A 23,440-nucleotide genomic window follows, 5' to 3' on the forward strand; every position below is an offset into this window, starting at 1 on the left:
TCCTATCCCTCCAGTCTGATGCTAGATAATGGTTCCAGCTCCCTGAACTTTACCCCGAATTGAATTACATACATAATCAAACTTCTCACATGCTATGGGGTTTCTAGGATTGCCAGGTAAAATGTATGACTTTTATCTTGTTCATTTCTTTTGGTAATGCTGAGACCGTGGGAAGGACATTTAAAATGCATATTCATTTTATATAGAAGTTCAAGAAGTTCACATTTCATATACATTTTCTTTATGCAGAGCTGATTCCTAGTACTTTCAGTTTTCATACCATCTATTTTTATAACATCTGTACCTAGGTAAGGAAATAGCATAGAACTGATACGTTACTCTAACTCCACAGGGGAAGAAGTGAAGATCTTTGTGAGATAGGATCCAGACTGAGTAGGTACTTGGAAAGTGAAAGTTCAGAAGAATACTCAACTTGGGGGGAAAAAAAGCATAATTGCATAATAAATTATACACAGTCCATCTCTAATTTATTTTTCTGCCTTTTGTCCAATTACCAGTGATATCTTCTTCCCTTATGTGCATTTACTTTAATATCTACCCTAATGTGTTTGTATATGTCCTTGATAATACATTTACCCTTGTAAAATAGGTAGCAAACTTAAATATAAAGACATATTGCATATATATAGAAGAGTACACAAACTATTACTGAACAACTCAATGAAATAAAAAACCCAAAAAACTAAAAATGTAGTAACTACTGTCCAGATCAAGATAGGGAATATTAACCCCACAGAAATCTGTGCTCCATCTCAGTTATTACCTCCTACAGAGATAATCACCAAACAACTTCTATTAACACTGATATGTTTTTCTTAACTTTTTTGAAATTTAAATAAGTGGATCTTATAGTGTTTAATCTTTCTTGTCCGGTTTCTCTCATTCAACATTATATTTATGAGACTCATCTTTGTTGCATACAGCAGCATTTTGTTCTTTTTCATTTCTGAATAGTATTCTAACATACAGATTTATTTATTGAATCTCATTTCAATTTTTGGCTACTGCAAATAATGGTGCTATGAACATTCTTGTATTTGGATGTAGTCATTTCAGTTTAAAATTTAGCCATGGTTGAAATTGCAGGGCTATAGCTTATGTCTATGTTCTGCTTTATTAGATACTGTCAAATAGTTTTTCAAAATGTTTGTACCAATGTAAGGCCCAAAAGCAGTGCCTCCACATTCTTACCAACATTTGGTATTGTAAAAAAAAAAAAAAAAAAAAAAAATTTGGTATTGTTTCCCCCACCCCTGACCGTTTTAAGCCTTTCAGTGGGTGTGTGGAACTGTCCTGTGGGTGGTTTTAATTTGCATTTTCCAAAGACTACTGCTGCTGAGCTTAAGCTCCTTTCATATGATCATTAGCCATTGGAATATTGTATCTTTCTTAGTGAAGTGTCTATACAATCCTTTTGCCTATTTTAAATTGGAATGTGTTTTTTAAAAATTGATTTTTCTTCACATATTTCTGGATACAATTCCTGTCAGAAATAAGTATTGCAACTATATTATTCTCTAACTCCTGTTCTATGGTGTGCCTTTTTTACTCTCTTGAGTCATTTGTGATTTGTATTTTTCTTTCTTCTTTCTTTTCTTGTCATTGTTGTCAGAAATTATCAGCAACATTAATCTTATCAAATAAGTTATTTTAGATTTGTTAGGTTGTTTTCTTACTGCAGTTTTTTTTTTTTTAATTGTATTAATTTATTTTTCTGTCATTTTTTCCTTGTCAGCATTCTTTGGGTTGAGTTTCCTTTTTATTTTCTAACATTTTGCAGTAAATAGTTAGATCACTGTTTTCCACATTCTTTTCTATTCTCTTTTCTATTCTGGTATGTGCACAGAAGTCCATTACCTTCGAAGCACATTTTAAGCTGTATTTCATAGTTTTTATCTCTGCTTTATAATGTTATCATTGTCATTCAGTTCACATTTTTTTTCCTAATTTCTATTGAGATTTCTCCTGTGACCCATGGGCTATTTATACGGGGTTTGCTTAGTTTTCAAACAGTAGAGCTTTTTCCAGATAGTTTTTTTTACTGATTTCTTTTTTTTTCTTTTTTTCTTTTTTAATTCTTTATTTGAGAAAAAAAGTGAACATGAGCAGAGGGAAGGGGCAGAGATAGAGGGAGAAGCAGACTCCCCGCTGAGCAGGGAGCCAGATGTGGAACTCTATCCCAGGACCCTGGGATCATGACCTGAGCCAAAGGCAGATGCCCAACCAACTGAGCCACCCAGGCATCCCTCTACTGATTTCTTATTTAATTCCTCTATGGTTAGAGAACAAACTGAATTATTTCTGTCCTTTGAGGTGTTTTGAAACTTGTTTTATGGCCATCTCATGATCAATTTTGCTAAATGTTTTATATTCACTTGTAAAGAATGCTCTGTATGGCATTTGATAATTAGTTCAGATTTATTAATTCATTTAGATACTGTGTTTCTGTATTGATCTGTGTCTACTTCTATCCAATATGAGAAGGACTTGGAAAAATTTCCTTTGATGATGTGGATTTCTCTATTTCTCATCTAGTGCTTTCAATTTGAAGCTATATTAATGAGCACATACGAATTTAGAAGTTTATCTTCCTGATAAAATTATAAATTTCTCATTTTAAAATATCCTTTATTATCTTTCCTAATGCCTTTTTGTCTGACTTAAAAATCTACTTATCTAATATATGTATATCAGAAAAATAAATGTTACAGCTTTCTTTTGGCTGGGGTACAGGAGGTATATTTACTATTCTTTTGCTTTGATGCTTTCTGTCTTTTAAAATTTTGTCTCTTGTAAAGTGCCGTAGAGTTGGTGCATTGGGTTTGTATCTTTTCCTCCAGTCTGACAATCCTTTATCCCCTTTTAAATGGTATATTTAGTTCATTTTAGTTAATGTAATTACAATATCTTTGAGTTACTATCCTCCAAAGTATCATTTGTATTCTGTTGGACCACTTGTTTCTTTTATCTACCTTTTCTTTTTTCTTTTAGCTTTTACTAGCTTTTTGGCATTTGCTAACTTCTTAGATACACATTTCCCCCTGCTACTTGTTCAGAGTTTTCCTGGATAACAAATTATTCCTTTTACCGTTACCCAGATTTTAAAACAATGGAACTCAATTTACTTCCTCTTACCCTCTGAATTGTTGTTAGCCCTACATTCAATTCTATAATATTTTAGATACCACAGTACATTTTTACTGTTTAAGTCATTTACATTTAGACATGTATTGACACTTTTCCATGTCCTTTAATTTGCTTGACATTTCTGTTTTGGTCAGTGATCATTTTCTCTCTTTTAGTTAACATTTGCTGTCAATGAATTATCTCAGCTTCTGCTTTTCTAGAAATTTCTTTCATTCACCTTGAGTTTTGCTGATACAAAATTCTAGATTGACAACTGTTCTCTTTCATCATTTCAGAGTTATTGTCTTCAGACTTGTCATCTCTAATGAGGCATTAGATGAGTCTTATTGCTGCTTTTTGAAGGTAATATATTGTATTTTCTGATTGCTTTCAAATTTTCTCTTTTTCTTTTGTTTTTAGTCATTTAACCATGATGTACTATGTGGTTTTCTTCCTATTACCTTTGCTTGGATTTCTCAGTACTTTTTGAATATATGAATTGATATTTTTCTTTGGGTTGGGAAATTCCATTATTTTTTCTTCAAATATTACTTCTACCTAAGTTGCCAGATTACAATTATGTTATTACCTTTTATCATGTCCCATTTATCTCTGAAGTGGTTTTATGAATTTTCATTACTTTTAGTGCTCTGTGCTTTAGTCTGGATATTATCTATTGACTGTTCTTCTGGTTCATTAATATTCTCTCTTACTTTATTTAGTCATTTGTTCAATATATCCATTCATTTCTTAATTTCAAAAGCTCTATTTTTCAGTTCTAGAATGTTAGTCTGAGTCTTATAAATTCTAGTTCTCTAGTAAATATCTTATCATCTCTTTTCTCAAAATATTAATGACCATTATCTCTGTCACTAATCTATGGACCATTTTTTAATTATGCATTTCCTCCTTGGTTCACTTTCTCATTAGATCTGATATTTTTTATTAAATGATGGACATTGTATATGAAAAGTTATAGCCACTCCATATGATATGATCTTCTTCAGCCTGGGTTCAAAGGTCCTCTGGTAGGCTACCTTTGTGTGGGAATACATCACATTAATCCTTTTAGGAATTAAGCTAAATGGGTTCTAGTTTGGTAGGGCTCATTCTACTGCTGACTTGTCCTCTCTTCTTGATGTTCTTCAATGCTTCTGACTGAAGCCTGTGGTGATTACTAAGGAAATTTCACATTGATGAATAATAAGGCATAATTTTGGTCTCCTCAGCCTCATGAGTCAACTGAAACCATAATTTTGTTTTTCAGCAGTTTTCTGCTTAGCTTTTGAGCCTTTTGCCCACAAAGTTGAAGAGCTGTGCATGTGTCTTGGGTGTAAAATCACTCAGTGAGGAGCTATCTCTGTACCTCCTTCCTTTCCAGGATCCCAGCCACTTTTCTCCTCACTGTCTAGGCTTTCCCTAACTATAATTATTGCCTCTCCAGTCCTGTGAGATTGCCAAAAAATCTGTTTGTTTTTCTATTTCTTAGCACAGTTTCTTACCGATTTTTAAGAATCAGCCAATTTCCTGAGAGGAAAAGTGACTTGCAGAATATCAGCTCATCTCTCTGCTGTTTCACTTATATCTTGGCCCTTAAAGCTTTAGTTGCTTCATCAATTCATAAATGCTTTAAAACAAACTTTTTAAAACAGATTTTATGTGGATTTTCTAATTATTCCTGGCAGGTCTGCCACAAATGAATCCACTAGAACCTGAAGAAAAGTCTGTGTTTGTTTTTTATTTATGAAAATGTGTAGTGATATTTGTGTGTGTGTTTATTTTGCATAAATGATATTTTTATGTAACTCGGTCTATTCAATATTTTATAAGGTACATGTATGTATATATATAGTTTGTATATGTAGGAATATGTGTGTATGTATGTATATATGTATATATGTGTACATATAGTTAGTATGGTTTGTTGCTTTTAACTCCAGGATATTATCATATAATTTGCTTTCAACACAATTTACATATTCATTCACATTGTGATGGACAATCACATGTTGCCTTCAACTCCCCGCTACCACAAACAGTGTATAATAACACACATATTGCCTCATGGTCCTGTGTGAAAATTTCTTTGTGATGTATATGTGCTAATGAGGGGATGATTGAATGATGGTATATACACATATAATTATTTACTTCTTTAAATGGTGTTCTAATATATCATCTTTGAAAATCACTTTGTATTGATGTTTAAGTCCCTTTTTTTAATGAAATATTATATATTTTAGTACTGTCTCACTTTTAAAAAAATTCTGAATAATCCTGCATTACATATTTGAGAAATTTTCCCTGCTTTCCAAGAATTTGTATGCTTTAAAAATTACTTGTTTATGGTTTAAAAGGCACTGTCAGTAAAACTGATCCACCTTAGATAAATGGTCTAAACCTGAAATTATGATGATCTGTAAGTGGCTGAAAGAAATGATTATAATGTCTACTAAAAAGTTATGTTTCTGTTTATTTTTCTTCAGCATTTATTACAGTTTTGCTTTATGTGTTTGATGGTAAGTTATTTGGAACATAAGCCTTAAAAATTGTTGCCTTTTTATTGTCAGTATATACTTTTATCAATATAAGTTGCATATTTTCTTCCTTTTGATGTTTTTTTCTTGACTTTTTAACTTAAATTTAATTTTTTCATCTTCATATTTTTTAAAGATTTATTTCTTTGAGAGAGTACATGAGCAGGGGGAGGTGGAGAGGGAGAAGGAGAGAAAGAATCCTCAAGCAGACTCCCCACTGAGCATGGAGCTAATGTGGGGCTCGATCCGAAGACCCTGACATCATGATCTGACCCAAAATCAATAGTCGGCCACTTAACCAACTGAACCACCGAGGCGCCCCTCATCTCCATATTTTTTAAAAAATCATGATACATTCTATTATTTTAATTTTGTAGTCATTGTCTGGTACTTTTCTGTGAACAGTATATTGTTAAATTTTATTTTTTAACTTATTTTGAAACCATTTATCTTGGAGTTTGTAAATCTATGCTTACTTAAATTACAGTTTACTTATTTTGTCTTTTTTATATTGTTGATAATCATTTTAATTTTGTCCTTGCTGCCTGTTGTATTTTATAGCTATTTTATGCTAGAATATATACTATTCAGTGATTTATTAGACATTAATCTTTATTAGTTGTACCAGTGTTTATTTTTATATTTTGAAAATAAATATATATTTCATTAATTATTAAGTAATAAAATATTTGTTAAATCTCCACTATTTCAGTTGAAAATTTTAGTATAATTTTGCTGATCCCACACTTCCCAAAAACATAAAATATTCCAATTTTTATTGTTAATGGAAGGCTAAGAGAGTCTGACTTAAGAATAATAGATTGGAGGAGCTCCTGGGTGGCTCAGTCAGTTGAGCGGCCAGCTCTTGGTTTCAGCTCAGGTCATGGTTTCACGGGTCATGGGATAGCGCTCCACATCAGCTCCATGCTTAGAGGGGAGTCTGCTTGAAGATTCTCTCCCTCTGCCCCTCCCCCCACTCACTCTTTTTCTCTCAAATAAAAATAAATAAATCTTAAGAAAAAAGAATAATAGATTGGAAATGGGAGGATAGATGTGTTTTGAGGAGCTAACAAGAAATATCTTCAAGGTAAACTGAAACAGGACAAGCTTCTAAAATGGCTCAAATTATTTTTTAAAAGATTTTCTTTATTTATTTGACAGAGAGAGACACAGCAAGAGAAGGAAAACAAGCAGGGGGAGTGGGAGAGGGAGAAGCAGGCTTCCTGCTGAGCAGGGGGCTCGATCCCAGAACCCTGGCATCATGACCTAAGCTGAAGGCAGAAGCTTAATGACTGAGCCACCTAGGTGCCCCTCCAGGTCAAATTCTTTTTAGAGGACCAAGATCGAAGAATTAGAGAAGTCACTTCAAAGACCACAACTTAAAAACAGGCCTAGAATGTAAAAATAAAATGGGGTCAGGAATCATGAAAAAATTGGTGCAAAGAAGATCATGAACAGATGGGAACCTTGTGGATTATTTGGAGTGAGCATTGATGGAGGCCTTTGATTTATCTTTTTGGGAATTGTTGGTATATAGCTAATAATATGTCAAGCTGACTTAAAGGATTTCAGTAGAGCTAATGCTATAAGAATTTAACTCGGAATGAATTCTTGAGGACTGGTAAGTCAGAAACTTCATAGTATAATGAAACTTTGACTCTTAAAGTAAAGAAAAAATGTGGACAAACAGAAAATGGAAGAATGCAATCTGGCTCTAACAATAATAATGAATCTACACTTATGAAGAAAGGGGTCAATAAGGACAGACTGAATAGCTATGGTATATTGCTGATCAATCTTTTTTTTCTTTTTTTTTAAGTTTTTATATTAATTCCAGTTAGTTAACATACAGTGTTATATTAGTTCCAGGTAGACAATATAGTGATTCAACAATTCCATAGAGCACCTGGTGCTCACTCATGACAACAGGTGCACTCCTTAATCCCCATCACCTATTTAACACATCCCCCCACCCACTTCCCCTCTGGCAATCATCAGTTTGTTTTCTATAGTTAAGAGTCTGTTTCTTGGTTTCTCTCTCTTTCTCTCTTTTTTCCCTTTGCTCATTTGTTTTGTTTCCTAAATTCCACATATGAGTGAAATCATAGATATTTGTCTTTCTCTGGCTGATTTATTTTGCTTACCATTATACTCTCTAGCTCCATCCATGTCGTTGCAAATGGCAAGATTTCATTCTCTTCCATGGCTGAATAATATTGCATTGTATGTATATACCACTTCTTCTTTATCCATTCATCAATCCTGGGCTGCTTCCATATCTTGGCTATTTAAATACTGCTGTTATAAACATAAGGGTGCATGTATCCCTTTGAATTAGTGTTTTTGTATTCTTTGGGTAAATACCTAATAGTGTGATTGTTGGATCATGGGGTAGTTCTATTTTTAACTTTTTGAGTAATCTCCATATTATTTTCCACAGTGGCTGCACCAGTTTGCATTCTCACCAACAGTGCAAGAGGATTCCTTTTTCCCCATATCCTTACCAACACCTGTTGTTTCTTGTGTTTTTGATTTTAGACATTCTGAGAGATGTGAGGTGATATGGCATTGTAGTTTTGATTTGCATTTCCCTGATGGTAGATGATGATGAGCAACTTTTCATATGTCTGTTGGCCATCTGTATGTCTTCTCTGCAGAAATGACTGTTCATGTATTCTGCCCATTTTTAATTTGATTATTTGTTTTTGGGGTGTTGAGTTTTATAAGTTTTTATATATTTTGGATGCTAACTCTTTGTCAGATATGTCATTTGCAAATATCTCCAATATCTCCTCCTATACTGTAGGTTGCCTTAGTTTTGTGGATTGTTTCTTTCACTGTGCGGAAACTTTTTATTTTGATGTACTCCCAATACTTGATTTTTGCTTTTGTTTCCCTTGCCTCAGAAAACAAGTTGCTATGGCTAATGTCAGAGAAGTTAATGCCCTGTGCTCTCTTCTAGGATTTTTATGGTTTCACGTCTCACATTTAGGTCTTTAAACCATTTTGGGTTTGTTTTTGCATATGGTGTAAGAAAATAGTACTGCTGACCAATCTTGATAGGAAATACCAGACAAAAGAAATATAAATGTTATTATCATCTATTTTTCCCAGTTCTAGAGGAAAAGCTGTCCACTCCTCCTTTAGGCAGTAAACTCCATTAAGACAAGGATCATTTTTATCATCTTGACCAATATAAATCCCCTACTTACCAAAAACCTAAGAGTTAGTACATGTTTAATAGTTGTGTGTTGAAAGAAAGAAGAAGGAAGATGATAAGCTTTTTTGTGGTTTGGGCTAATGAATTTTTCACTCGTGAGCCATCAAATCCTAATTTAGGTTGTCACAGAGTTAATACTGAATATGTTGAAGAAAAACAAATGTAGAAATGGTTCATAGTGGAAGGATTTTTGTTATACCAATTGGGAAAGCATTTGTCTTGCAGGATTTGGAGTTGGGTGTGCTTGTAATATAAATCTTTTCCTTTAACATCAGAGCCAGCGTTCTTAATAGAATGATTGGAACATTAAAACAATTATCCATTATCCATTATCAGATACTTCATTCTACTCCACCCACATACCAGTAAAATGCCTTTGTATTACTAATCTGGGTATTACTAAAGATTACTGAAGATCACCGCAACATTCTCAAAACCTTTTGAAATTTTCTTTTGCCTGGCAGAAGATCCTAAACACATCCAACAATACTATTTTTAAGTAAGAGACCAGAGAAAATATAGACTAAACTATATTAAATAATAAACTATATAAGCTTTATCAAACTATATATTAAGTTAAAAAAAATTTTTTAATGGATGGAAAAATGATATAATGAATCACCAATAGTCTTAAATTCAACTGGATTTCTTAAAACCAAACAGAACTCAAGTGTTCTGTTCATTGTTTCTCAAAGTATGTATAGATGTTTGTAATCGGAATCCAAAATAAAGTAGGGTAAATACTGAACCATTTCAACAGTTAAAGAATCATTCTGAAGTAAACACTGCCACTTGTACAGAATGGTCTGTTTCCCAGGGCGGGAACTTGTTTGAGGCTGTGTGTTTTGGGTGGCAAAAAGGTGGTTACCTAGCAACAACCCCTCCTCCCAAGTCTCTGCCGCTAGAATGGTATTGTTCACGTCAGCGAATTGATTACTTGTTTGCTGACTCGAAAGAGAACAATGTAATAATGTGGTAGGGTATAAATCTCAAACATAAGAAACTTACAGGTTTTTCCTCTGTGTTGGATCATCTTCCCACTCCTCATCTGGTGCTGGTAGAAGCTTGTCTAAAGAGATTGGATAATAAATAATACGCTATTCATCAAATGAAAATGAGGGAAAGCTCTGACATTTTAATTAATAACATTTATTTCAGTTTGCTTTTAAAGCAAGCAATGAAACAGTTACTATATTCACAATAGCATTAGCTCTGGGCAAGAGGTAATTTTATCACAATGTGTCCTTAGAAATGAGACAGCCCAGGGTGGGATGGGGTTCTGTAGAAACAGAGTTTAAACATTCTAGACAGGTTTTAGATGACAGCATTTTGCCACCTGAAGGTAAAATTAATGAGATACTAATTTATATAAAACATACAAATAAGGTACTTATATTTACAACAAATGAGTTTGACCATATGTTAGCAATAACTTAGCCAGGAAACACACATTCTGGTAAACCTCATACCATATATTTTGTTTACCCGTGGTATATGCATAACAAATAAATGCCACTTTCATCTAATGAATGCCTATTCCTAGGGACAATCCCACTAGGTTCATGCATAACTGAGGAAGCAAGTAATCTGAATGAAGTGAAAAGATAAGGACACAAAACACAGGTTCTGCCAATGGAAAAAATTAAATACAGTAAATTAGTTTGTGTGTTTTCATAGCATGACAATATAAGGTTTTTAAAAATCTGTTAGAAAAATGTTAAAATGCCAAGTATGTGGGAGCAAGTAGAAAGGGAAAGAAAAAGACTTTGGTTTATAAAATTTTCCATGATGCAAAAGACTGAAGCTAATTTTTCCCCAGACACAGTCGCTCAGAGCGACTGCCTGCCAATGTGCAGGAACCTGTCACTTGTACATTGGCTTTCTGAGAGCCACCCAGTGCCCCCTCCTCCCCCATCCCAACACATACTGAATGTCATTTGCTCACTGAGCTCCAGAGCAAAGGAATTCTTTGCGGAGCAATAATTGACAGTTGAAGTTACAACCTGAGTTCTCTCCTTTGGAAAATTGCTAAACATTTGTTTTAAAAGACACACTCTTCAGATTAAAATTAATCAGAATCTGACACCATATATTCTCCAGTTCCTCAACCCCAGAAATATCATCAGTTCAGAAAAAAAATATATTTTCCTGTGAAAATAACCAATAATTATCAATTTCATTCATTTTCAATTTTGGTCTGATTCTTGTTAACTATTTTGCACAATCCTATTAGAAGTCAGGGCTTTTAAACAGAAATGTCATTCCAGGAGCAGTCTCATTATATGCAAAAGTCATAACTGAGAGTGAGTCTGAATACAGAAGGGATTATTCCCATCTGTTCCTAAGTACTTTAACTGGTCAAATGTCAGATATTAAAGGGAAGGGAGCTGATAGACAGATGGAGCAACAGCATCAGCAAAATGTTTAGACTATTTATTAGAAAATAAGTGATTATAGTGGGAAAACTGTTGTCTTATTTCAAATGGATCAATGTGCAGTGCATTCTTTTCTAACATAGGTATAACATATCCAAGAAAAATTTAGAGAGCAAGAAACATATTCCTGCATGTTACAATGTTCATTTGATGCAGAAATTTCTCTCTTCTCACTCTTACCCTAAATCATCTCTGTAAATTGCATTATTCTGATAACTCACAGACAGGCTTTTACTGATCTTGATGATCAGAAGATTTTATATTAGAAACTGACAGGAATGAGTTTGGGGGCTCATCTCTCTGCGCCTCTGAGCCCCCACAGACTAGCAAAGCTAATCTCCAGTAGTCCAACAGTTAAAATAATTGATGAGTATGTGTTGAATCCTCAGGAGAGAAGGGAGGAAGAAAGAAGGAGAGGAGAGGCTTGGAGGGCGGAGGGGAGGAGGGCAGGTGCTGATTTCAACCCTGTAGCGTCAGGATTGCGTCAATTCGGGCTTCAGCCACGTCTAGAGTCTCAGAGACGAGCTTCTCAGAAGAGCCAAAACAGGAACAGGGGTGGCAAATCACTGTGCGAAGGCGAGTGGACCTCCCTCTTTGCCTCCTCCCGTTCCAGGCGCAGGTCCCCTGAGCTCTGCGCTGTTGTTTTCAGCACTCGGGAAAGCCGGCGCTTCAGATCCAGGCAAGTGAATCAAGCCAGGGAGTTTTCCGTTCAGCACCTCGGACAGAACACGCAGCAAAAAATGGCTCCGATCACTACCAGCCGGGAAGAATTTGGTAAGCAAGTTACTCAACTTATAACTGCGGTTGTTTTTTGAATACTCCAGGGTGGGCTGTGATGTTGTGGTTGTTGTTCTTGTTGTTTTTCCAGAGGTTGTTGAATATGGATTTCCTAGGTAGTTAATCTGAAAAGAAAATGAGAACTGTAAAGGGGCAATCGTGGCTTATCTCTGTTGTTTCTCCCTTGCTATCTTTCTCCTTAAAATTGCCTTCTGCTAGGGAGATTTTACATCCAAGAAGTTCCTAAACGTTCAGGTAGCTCTGTAAATTGCAGCACGCGCTAAGTAAGGGAAAAGGAGTCTGCTGTTTGTTGTTGGTTTCATTAATTCTGTAGGTGATTTTTATTTGTAGGTAAATCTGTTTTTAACTTACCAGGAGAAACCAGTGTTTCTGTGATTACATAAGGGTTTGATCTTGGTATAAAACAACTTGTATGTTGGGGGTTTGGGATGTATATTTTATTATAGAGTGTACCATAAGGTTGTTTTTCTCTGCTATGTTTTTCTTGTATCCTTGAAATATGTTGCTAGTGGAAGACACAGAATCCTATGATGCTAGGGTTAAAGCGATATTTGAAATGAACTGGCTTGGTCCATTGCATTTCGCAGGTGAGGTAACCAAAGCCCAGAGATATGAGGGAAGTGTTGCAGGTCAAACAGTTAACTAAAAGATACTGGAAAGTAGAATTAGGAATCCTGTTTTCCAGTTCAGTTTCCCTTTTCCTATGCCAAATTTTTGGCACTATTGCTCTCCTTCTCTCAGTAAATAAAATCAGATGTATTTCAAATTAAAAAGTAGTATTTTTAGGTCCCATTATATTCCAAAGACAAGAGATGGAGTTTTACTTACTTTACAAGTATTCAAAAAAAAATCGGAATTTTATGGAAGTTTGTGAATAAGAAATGATATCTATGAGTACATGATATTGTTATTAAACTGAGTGAAATGACTGAGGTCTTTACTCTCAAAAGCTTAAGACCTTATCAGTAGAGAATACACAGGGAGTATGTGCGTCTTTCCATGATATATTGAATATTTTGCCTTGTGACATAAGTATTGGATAGAGACAATCTGTGACATTATATTCAGAAACGAGTTTCCTTTACAGCCTTCCATTTGGGTGATTGAGTTTTATATTGTTGTGATGTTTAGTCCCGATTTCTGATTTGAAAATAAGAAATTTTCTAATACTGAGGCATTTTCAGAGATGGTGGTAGGGAAAAATATGTCCTAGCTTGGGCCATCCGTCTACTTAGGAAAAAAAAAAGGATCATTTTCTATTGCTTTTATTGTTCTCCTAGCACTGGCTAAGAATTGCCTTAGTTCATGATTTTGGTTTTGCTTCCTGGCCTTGGATTATTAGAGAGTCCAGGAGTGGATTCTTTTTCCCCCCACAAAGACTTGAATAGGAGGAAAAACTGAAAAGCTGATACTAAGTTTAGCTGATTATCTTTAGCTCTCGCCTCATTCTTTCTCTGTAGCATTTGCTGCTTTTCCTACTTGGGGAATTCAAAGGTTTATTTTTCATCTTTACATGATCAGTTTGTTGATCTAATTAAACTATGGTATTTTTTATTGTTACTTTTTAATCTTATGTATGTCTGCTCTTATTTGTCATTACTGATTCTTATATTCTTTGAGTTCAGTTTTGAAATTATGAAGTAGATAGGCAGAAGATTTGGGGGGAGGGGAAGGGGAGTAACAAAAGATTGTTCTTTCAGGGGTTATTCAAACAATCCTTAACCCTTTCCTGACTGGGACTTCTAACTTTACTATTCACTATTTGGGATAAAAATAGATAAGAATGAAACTAAATGCAGATAATATTACATTAGTTATATTCATTATGATTATATTAAACATTGACTCAACTGATGCACTGTGTCCAGATATAGCAATACTGCTTTTACTTACACAGTGTTACTAATCATTTTTGGAGGACTATGCTTACATATGGGACATGATAAGCTTCATGCATAATCGATGTTACCTAATGTCAGTAACTTAATGTGCCCTCATTCAAGGAAAGAATGCCAAGTTCAATTTTATTACCATTTGCCATGTGGAAAAATGCTAGAAAAAAATCAGTTATGGATAAAATTGAACTCTAAATTATCTATACTCACTTTTCTCAATACATGTTAAGGAATGATGATTCATTTGTAGCCATTGTTTTATTTTTATCCCACTTAGGTATAATTAATTTGTACTTTGGATAATTCAGTGTTTGAGAAATTTTGGGTCTGTATACAAGGAGTTTGCAGCTGTATAAGTTATATAATATCAACACCCTGTTGTTCATCTTTTTTTGTTCTTCTTTTCCCTAATATATGTAACATTTCTCTTACCAGTGTTCCATAATTGGAATGGAAATTATTGATGAGTTTGTGATAATAGCAGATAATGTTCCTTCATTTCTTAAAATTCCTGGAACCACTAGCCCCTAGATGTTTCCTGCTTGAATCCAGGATAAATAATGAACTACTAAGAATACAAAATTTCTCACTATTTGAAGAATGTGCATTTAGAGTTTCATAGTCAGTAAAAATTGATGCTTCTGGAAAGCCTCAAAATGTCAAGAAGGCATAATGAAATTAGTACTGACCTATCATGCTATAGTTGACTCATGTTATCTGAGAAAACAAAGGTAGGTCAGGGTCATTTAGCATCCCTCATCCCTGACCTAACCCCAGTTTCATCTTTTTATTTTATTTATGAAAAAACTACTGAAATGAAGAAGTTTCTATCATAATGTATTTTTTTTTCTGTATGTCACACAGTGTATGTGTTTATTCCTGAAGGTGATATGCAATATGTACATAACTCATACCCAGAATAGTCAGAAAGTAATCCAATCTGTGCAACCTACAGCAATTGCCAGCTCCAGCATGCTTTTCAAATAGGCTCATATCTCCAACTCCGCTCCTTTAATATATATTATTGGTCATTTGATTTTTCAGATGAAATCCCCACAGTGGTGGGGATCTTCAGTGCATTTGGCCTGGTCTTCACAGTCTCTCTGTTTGCATGGATCTGCTGTCAGAGAAAATCATCCAAGTCTAACAAGACTCCTCCATATAAGTTTGTGCACGTCCTAAAAGGAGTTGATATTTATCCTGAAAATCTAAGTAGCAAGAAGAAGTTTGGAGCAGATGACAAAAATGAAGTAAAGAATAAACCAGCTGTGCCAAAGAATTCATTACATCTTGACCTTGAGAAGAGAGATCTCAATGGCAATTTTCCCAAAACAAACCTCAAAGCTAGTAGCCCTTCTGATCTGGAGAATGTGACCCCAAAGCTCTTTTCAGAAGGGGAGAAAGAGGCTCTTTCCCCTGATAGCTTAAAGTCCAGCACTTCCCTTACTTCAGAAGAGAAGCAGGAGAAGCTGGGAACCCTCTTCTTCTCCTTAGAGTACAACTTTGAGAAGAAAGCATTTGTGGTGAATATCAAGGAAGCCCGTGGCTTGCCGGCCATGGATGAGCAGTCGATGACCTCTGACCCATACATCAAAATGACAATCCTCCCAGAGAAGAAGCATAAAGTGAAAACCAGAGTTCTGAGAAAGACCTTGGACCCAGCTTTTGATGAGACCTTTACATTCTATGGGATCCTCTACACCCAGATCCAAGAGTTGGCCTTGCACTTCACAATTTTGAGTTTTGACAGGTTTTCAAGAGATGATATCATTGGAGAAGTCCTTATTCCTCTTGCAGGAATTGAATTATCTGATGGAAAAATGTTAATGAACAGAGAGATTATCAAGAGAAATGTTAGGGTAATTCATTTTTAGTGCTTAAAGTATTTATAAACAATCTTTTATGTAGCTTTTTCTTATCTAGGGGTTTTTCATTAAACTGATAAGTTTTATACATATCTTTACTATGTTTAATTATTATTAATCATAATCAAATGGGGAGCAAGGGACTAGAGTAGATGAAAGAAAATTTGATCTACAACTGAAATGCTTGAAGTATTTTAATTATATAAAATAAATAGGCATCCTATGGATATTTAAATAACACTTATATAAATATTTCTGTTAATTTCTATCATAAGTATTTTGACTAGGACTGCCACTTAACCTAAAATTCAGGCAAATATTTCTTATTCATAAACAAGTTAACAAAGATGTCTCAAGGTCAGCATAATTGAATTTAAAATTGGTATTTAAAATTAAATCAATTTATCCCGAGGATTTGGAAGTTGTATTGACTTTTCATGGAATTGCTTTTCAAGGAGGAGACATCACATCATATTGAATTATAAATGTTCATCACTATGTTGTATAACGAGAAGTGAGTTACTCTGCCTTTGTAGTTATACTGCTTTGGTAGTTCTGCGACTACTGGACAATGATAAGATATCCAATTTAATCCTATTTCCCCTTTAAATATAGAACTCAATTGATTTAAACTGTAGTACTTCAGAGTAATTTGTTTCTCTAAGGCATGATTTTATAGAATACCATAAAGCTCACCTTTGTTTCTTTGTTGAAATTAATGAAAAGTCAAGGTTCAGAAAATTCAGTAGCTTGTTTGAGACACCGGGCTGTTTAACGGCACAGTAGGAATAAAGATCTATTCCCTACTCTTATTCTTCTTGGGCTGCTTATTCATATAATGACCCCATGTCAGTTTTTGTATATAGATTGAAGTTTTAGGAGCTCTGGCCAGTCATCATTCTTAGTTATAATCTAGCCCTGAGTTTACATTTTATTAGTATCAGGTAAAACTTGTAATTTGAGTTATTGGTCTTCTTACCTAATGTCTTTAAGGTACAAATAAAATCTAAGTAGCATACAAAGAAGGATCTTGTGATACTTTCCAAAAACAAAGTATTAAAAATTGGGTCAATTCCTTCTAATACTTAATTCATTTCTTGGATTTGAATGAGGACTTCGAGTCGGGGCTGGGGACAGAGAATTTTAACTCCATCAGCCCTCTGGGGCAGGAGATGGTAGCAGTCAGAATAAATTTCTGTTGGTCTGAATTCGAATTCCAATAATATCAGTACTTTTTAAAAAATTGAAATCAAGTCAAACTTAACGAGTCATTTTGCCCTACACAGATCCATTCAAATAATTAGACAATTTGTATTACTATTAATAACTTCAAAAGGTAGTTATTTAATTAAAAATCAAAAGTAAAGAACACCACCACCTCTATATAGGCTGTACTCGACCCTTTTGAAGATTTCAGTAATGGGTGTGGCTCACTCATTACATATTTTAACATCCTGTAGTACCTAAAACCATCACAAGATGGCAGTCGTTTTTAGAAGGTGATAGTACTGTATAAAAGACTGTAGTTACTCTTGAATTCCTTAGCATATTAAAATGAAAATAAGTAGGAAAATTACATTTAAATAACAGTGTTATATTGCTTTAAAGTGTTTCTATAAGTACACATTTCAAAACAAAAAAATAATAAAAATACTTACACCACATCTCTCTTTGTTTAGAAGTCTTCAGGACGGGGTGAGTTACTGATCTCTCTGTGCTATCAGTCCACTACAAATACTCTCACTGTGGTGGTTTTAAAAGCTCGACACCTGCCTAAATCTGATGTGTCTGGACTTTCAGGTAAGAATGCTTCTGAAAGATTCAGTCTCAGGTATAAGTGAGTAATACATTGGGCAAAATAGTTAGCAACCAACATGATTTTAATTTACCTTTTACTCACAAGCACAAGTGATGTGATTGTTTTTCTGTTTCTCATTTAATGAAATAACAATGTGAGCCAATGCCATTAGCAAGAAAAAGAAAACTACATGCTGCTAAGATCTAAGCCATTGCTAATACATGGTAGATGTCTGACTGTGTGGGTTTGAAGCAGAAAGCAGTGATAAATGCAGAGGTGAGAGGTCATTGCCAAAAATATAGCAATGGTTTGGGAGAAGAGTTCTTAATTTTAGTATTTTTGTGAGCCTGCCTACACTTACACTTCTATTGTTTTTTATTATTTTTCCTTTAATTCCTTATGTATCTGCTTTAAGCACTAGCTTTTAGTTTTGTGACTAATTTAAAAAAATTCCTTGTTGTATCACACAGTGAAAAGAACATATGACCTATGGGTTAAAATTATCTGAGTTCAGATTCTAACCCTTCCATTTTAGCATATAATCTTGGCTATGTTTCATAATCTCTATACAAACTAGATGTACTAATACCTTGAGGGGGATTGTGAAGACTAGAAAGATATGCTTCATTAAATAACATCTAGTTCTATTATTATTACTACTATTGTTCATTAATGGTAATTGAACACATGATCTTAAAGGTTTAGATTAGGAAGCTAAAATGAACTCACATGCTTCAACCAGAAAGAGGCAAAAATAATATAATTAAATGTGTGATAAGGTATTATGATCCTACAATCCACACATTAAGGATGACACAGGGAAGATCAATACTGGAAAACAGGAAGCAAACCCAGCTGGTGATTAAAGCACAAACTTTAAAGCACAAAAGGACATTGCCATTGTGAATTCTAAATGCCTGTACAACAGAAAGGCAGAGAGGTAGAAAGACTCACCCAAAGTCATACAACTCAGTCAGGTTAGGTCTTGTCCAATATTTTTTTCTTCCATCTTATTTTCTGGACTGAGTTATATGTAATCAGAATGAGCCATTAGAATTTTTTTTTTATATTATCTCTTCTTCTTGCCATTATACTTCATTTCCCATCCTGTGGTTTAGAACTGTTTTCTCTTCACATTGCACATTCTTACTTATTTTCAATTTGTTGATAATAGAGAGGCCAAGCTTGATCCATATTTTCACTTTGTTCTGACTCATTTTCATTGCAATCTCACTTTATTGGCAGGCAGTGATCTCTAAGGGCACCATTATGTTGAGACCAGCTCTCCAGCCAGGTTCTGCCGGTATAACATCTGTCGTTTACCATTGCAGATCCCTATGTGAAAGTGAACCTGTACCATGCCAAAAAGAGAATCTCGAAAAAGAAGACTCATGTGAAGAAATGCACCCCCAATGCAGTGTTCAATGAACTGTTTGTCTTTGATATTCCTTGTGAGGGTCTTGAAGAGATAAGTGTTGAATTTCTGGTTTTGGATTCTGAAAGGGGGTCCAGAAATGAGGTGATAGGGCGGTTGGTCCTGGGAGCAGTGGCGGAAGGAACCGGTGGAGAGCACTGGAAAGAGATCTGTGACTATCCCAGGAGACAAATTGCCAAGTGGCATATGCTCTGTGATGGGTAGCATCCTAGCCATGATGAGTTGGAACTTAATGATTTTTACTAGGCAAGGAGCAATTTTCTTTCTCTTTTTTTCCTGATACGTGATTGCAAGCTTGTGACAACAAGCTGCCCTTTTTTGTTGTTGTTAGAAATGGATTGAATTAGCAGACCAGAAAGTAACTGTAAATGTGTATCATGATATTTTCCCCCAATATTCGAGAAGTTGGATAAATTTTCATGAGGTATTCAGTCTCTTCTGCAGGTTACCAGAGTAGCCAAGCATTTTATGAATCCTGCAGTGCAATCCCAAGCTATGGATGTGGTTTAGAAGGTGATGATCTCATGGGAACATGTCACTGGAAAACAATGTGATTTTTCTGGATTTAGAAATGAAAAGCATGCTTTCTCTTATGAAAATTCATCCATTTTTCTTCAGACGGGGAAATCAATTTTTCTTTAAATCCAAAGATAAAGAAACGTTCTCTAGTTTGTTTTTATTCATTATGTCATGTGCATATATTGTTGTCTTGCATATAAAAGTATATGGTCATTTCTCTTTAGTTTTAATTATTTGATACAATTTTATTATACAAGGAGTAACTTGGTTTTGTTTCAAAAGGACAGTGAACAAGCTGAGAAATCATTTTATTAAAGGGCTGAGTTGAGAACACTGTGGCTGAAATATTATTTTTCTCCCTCCTAAGGTTATATGTGAGTCAAATTGTTGGAAAATATGATCTCACATAAGAACCACGGCCTTGAATTATTCACTGCCCTTCACAAACATCAGTGTGGTCTAAGAAAGCCCTGTTTACCTTTGTGAAATTGTGGAATTAGTTAGTGGGTAAAGAAATAAACTTCAGCTAGAAATCCAGTTAGAAATGCAGCTTTCTGAAAGGAAATGTGTATAGTACACAAGTGTGCATTCAAGGCCATCCCTCGTCCAGAGAAAGGGCATGACTAAGTCTTCACGTAGCTTGTCCTCCCCCAGAAAGGACTAAGCTACTATTTGGAAAGAAACAGACAGGACTGAAGTTTTAACCACTGCCAGATAGAAAGCATCACTTAAACCAACAGACTAAGGAATGCCTGAAAAATAACTATACAGCAAAGCCTAATATAATTTACACGTTTTCACACAAAATCTATTTAGGCTGTCAAATTAGCACAACAAAGTATGTTTCGCTATCTTTCCTAGGCTAATTTGTCTTGAGCTGTTGTCTGTGGAGCAGTTTATAGACTGGTGTCTCGCATGGTTTGCCAGGACCAGGGCTCTGAAATTCAGTAAAAACCTGCTTGAGCAAAGCAGCGCCCTGGGATTCCTTGAAAGGATGAACTTGAGGTCACGTCACCATATTTGAGTTTTTAGAGCGTATGAGTGAAACTGGATACAGTCGAATTATTAAATATGCAAGTTAGAAATAAAGTCTACTGAGAAATTTACATTTTGAGTCAGGTTTTGTTTCAGTACCTTAGCCGTTTTCGAGAATGTGTTTGATATCACAGTGTTTGTAAATCTATGACACATGCATTTTCAAAACAACCTACATGCTCTTTATGACTATGCCTAATGTAAAGAAAATGTTTTACATTCTGTATGTACAAAGATTGAAGTCAGCCTCTTTTTTGTGCTTTAAGATGACTTTGGGATTAAAAAAGAATATTCCCTAATCATTGTCTTTATCCACCAGAACGTCACCTCATGGCATTTCTATGAAAGCAACACAACACGAGTCGTAGTTAGTGTGTGGTTGGGGAAGTTAGAGGGCCCTTTTATTGTATGTATATTTGGTATCGTGGGCCATGGAATAGAATATATTTTGGAGCTCTGAAAAGTTGTGAGGAGCCGATTCAAAGTATCCTTCACAGCAGCCGGAAGGCCATGGTGGTACCGAGTAAAGTACGGTTGTTGGAGGGTGATTTCTTTTTTAAGTGGAACAGCAAAACCAACAACGAATACTTTTAAAATTACAATGAATAATTTGTAAATAGTTTTTAGTTTTTAAATTTTAAAGTGTTTTTGAGTGTGAAAAGTTGAGTAAAACTCTTTGTAATTGCTTTTAAGAAAAGAAAGAAGGAAAACTAGAATCGAAAACAGGCAGGGACATCTGCGATCCCATCATCTTCTGAAAATTATACTGTTTTATAACGTATTACAATATCAATGTGAATATCTTGAATTCTGTTACAAATCCTGCACTGTATGAAACATGTAAATTAACTGTTCGTCTGATTAGCCAATCCAGCCACCCTCATGGGGAGGTGTCTATGTTTGAAGAACCGTGTAACTCAGTAACTGACTTGTTCTGATGTCGTAACTCAATAGAAGTGATTTGGAAGGAAGCATGGTGTAAGAGATGGTGTCTGTTCTTTCGTGCCAGCTCTGTATGATGTTTGTAAGACCATGTTTGTAAGACATGAATAAATTGCTGCTTTTGCCCAACCCATTTCAACTCAAACTTTTTGCCAATAGACTGTACTAAGAATTCTCTTCTTTCTTTCTAAGCTTTAAGTTTCCTGAATGGATCTCCTGGCATAGAATAGGGATCATTAGTGATTCAGCACCAAGGTCTTCCATATATCTTCTTTTATTTTGTTTAATCCCCATAACAATCATCTGGGACAATTATTATTATCCCTATGATACAGAAGCAAAAACCGAGACTTGAGGAGCTTAGGCAATTGACTCAAATTCTTGGCTGACCACGTTCTTCCCTCCATACCATACCACTCTCCTGAAGAAGTCCTCATCAACTGGATCTGCTAGACCCTTAAAGGGGATAGTGCCCAAATTCTTTGACTTTCCCGTTCTTCTTTTTTTAAAAGATTTTATTTATTTATTTGACAGACAGAGAGAGAGAGAGAACATGAGCGGGGGGCGGAGGGGCAGAGGGCGAGGGACACACAGACTCACTGCTGAGCGGGGCTTGATCCCAGGACCCTGAGATCATGACCTGAGCTGAAGTCAGATGCTTAACCGACTGAGCCACCCACATGCTCCAAGACTTTTCCTTTCTATAGTATACTCACTTTTCCATATTTTATTTACTTTTTCACTATTTTCTAGCACCATTCTTAATCTATTTTTTTCTCTTTGGTCATCTTATTTCTCATTTTAGTCTCTTTCATTACCTGTTTTCTATTACTACCTTTTATTTTCTTTTTCATTTTTCCCATGTCCTTGCACCGGATAGATCTGGTTAGAAAAAAGGTGTGGAAATGGAAGTCTTATTTCATCTTAGAAAGGGGGAGAAAAAACTCTCAGGACATCTGCAGTGTTCCCATCAAACACGAGCTAAGGTGAATGGGAACTATGGGGCCCACAACTGGCAGATCAGCCACTGTTTATAACCTCAATCTATATGGAGATGTTCCATGTTAACACACTTGGAAAAACAGCCCTATAAATGGCATGCAGCTAGAATCTGTTGCCATTATATTTTTGCTGCAAATCATATTAACTGTAAGGAAGGTGCACAGGTATGTCAAAAGAGTTGGCCATTATATTTAAGTGTTCAAATATATTTTAGTTGCCAAAAGCAACCAGAGACACTGAGGAGATTTTCCAAGGGCATTAGTCATCAGAAATGCTAAGTAAGACCACAGTGAGATACGTCTACACATCGATGACAGTGGTTGAAAGTTAGAGTTTGAACATGTCAAGTGTTGGTGAATATTTAGAAGAACAAGGTCTCTCCCACACTGCTGGTGGGGATGTAAAATGCAGACGGAGAGAGAGAGAGACAACTGGTTTGGGGAACAAGCGGTCAGTTTTTAACAAGTTAAACATACACCTACCATACGACCCAGTCATTCCACTTCTAGGTATTTACAAAGAGAAATTAAAGCCTATGTTTACATAAACACTTGTACATGAATTTCCATAGCAGCTTTATATGTCATAGCCAAAATCTGTACTCAACCTAAATGTTCATCAACAGGTGAATGGGTAAATGAATTGTGGTCTGTCTACACAGTGGAATACTACTGAACAATGAAGTTAAATGAACTATTGAAAGATGCAACAACATATATGAGTCTTAACAATAATTATGCTGAGTTAAGGAAGCCAGATAATCTCCCCTACCCCCCAATGTAGAATATATAATGTAGATTTCATTTATAGAA

The 23,440-nt window shown here is 35.1% G+C and overlaps 1 protein-coding gene across 1 annotated transcript; it reads left to right on the plus strand.

Annotated features, from left to right (window-relative positions):
* The first annotated feature begins 11,826 nt into the window (after nucleotides 1-11,826).
* Nucleotides 11,827-21,759, plus strand: SYT4 (synaptotagmin 4). The gene is made up of 4 exons (XM_036109732.2): nucleotides 11,827-12,113; nucleotides 15,077-15,891; nucleotides 17,577-17,697; nucleotides 19,027-21,759. The coding sequence occupies exons 1-4, from the start codon at nucleotides 12,080-12,082 to the stop codon at nucleotides 19,332-19,334; spliced, it is 1,278 nt and encodes a 425-aa protein (XP_035965625.1). The 5' UTR covers nucleotides 11,827-12,079; the 3' UTR covers nucleotides 19,335-21,759.
* Nucleotides 21,760-23,440: the final 1,681 nt, after the last annotated feature.

The sequence above is a fragment of the Halichoerus grypus genome, chromosome 13 (genome assembly GCF_964656455.1).
Source record: "Halichoerus grypus chromosome 13, mHalGry1.hap1.1, whole genome shotgun sequence".
NCBI lineage: Eukaryota > Metazoa > Chordata > Mammalia > Carnivora > Phocidae > Halichoerus > Halichoerus grypus.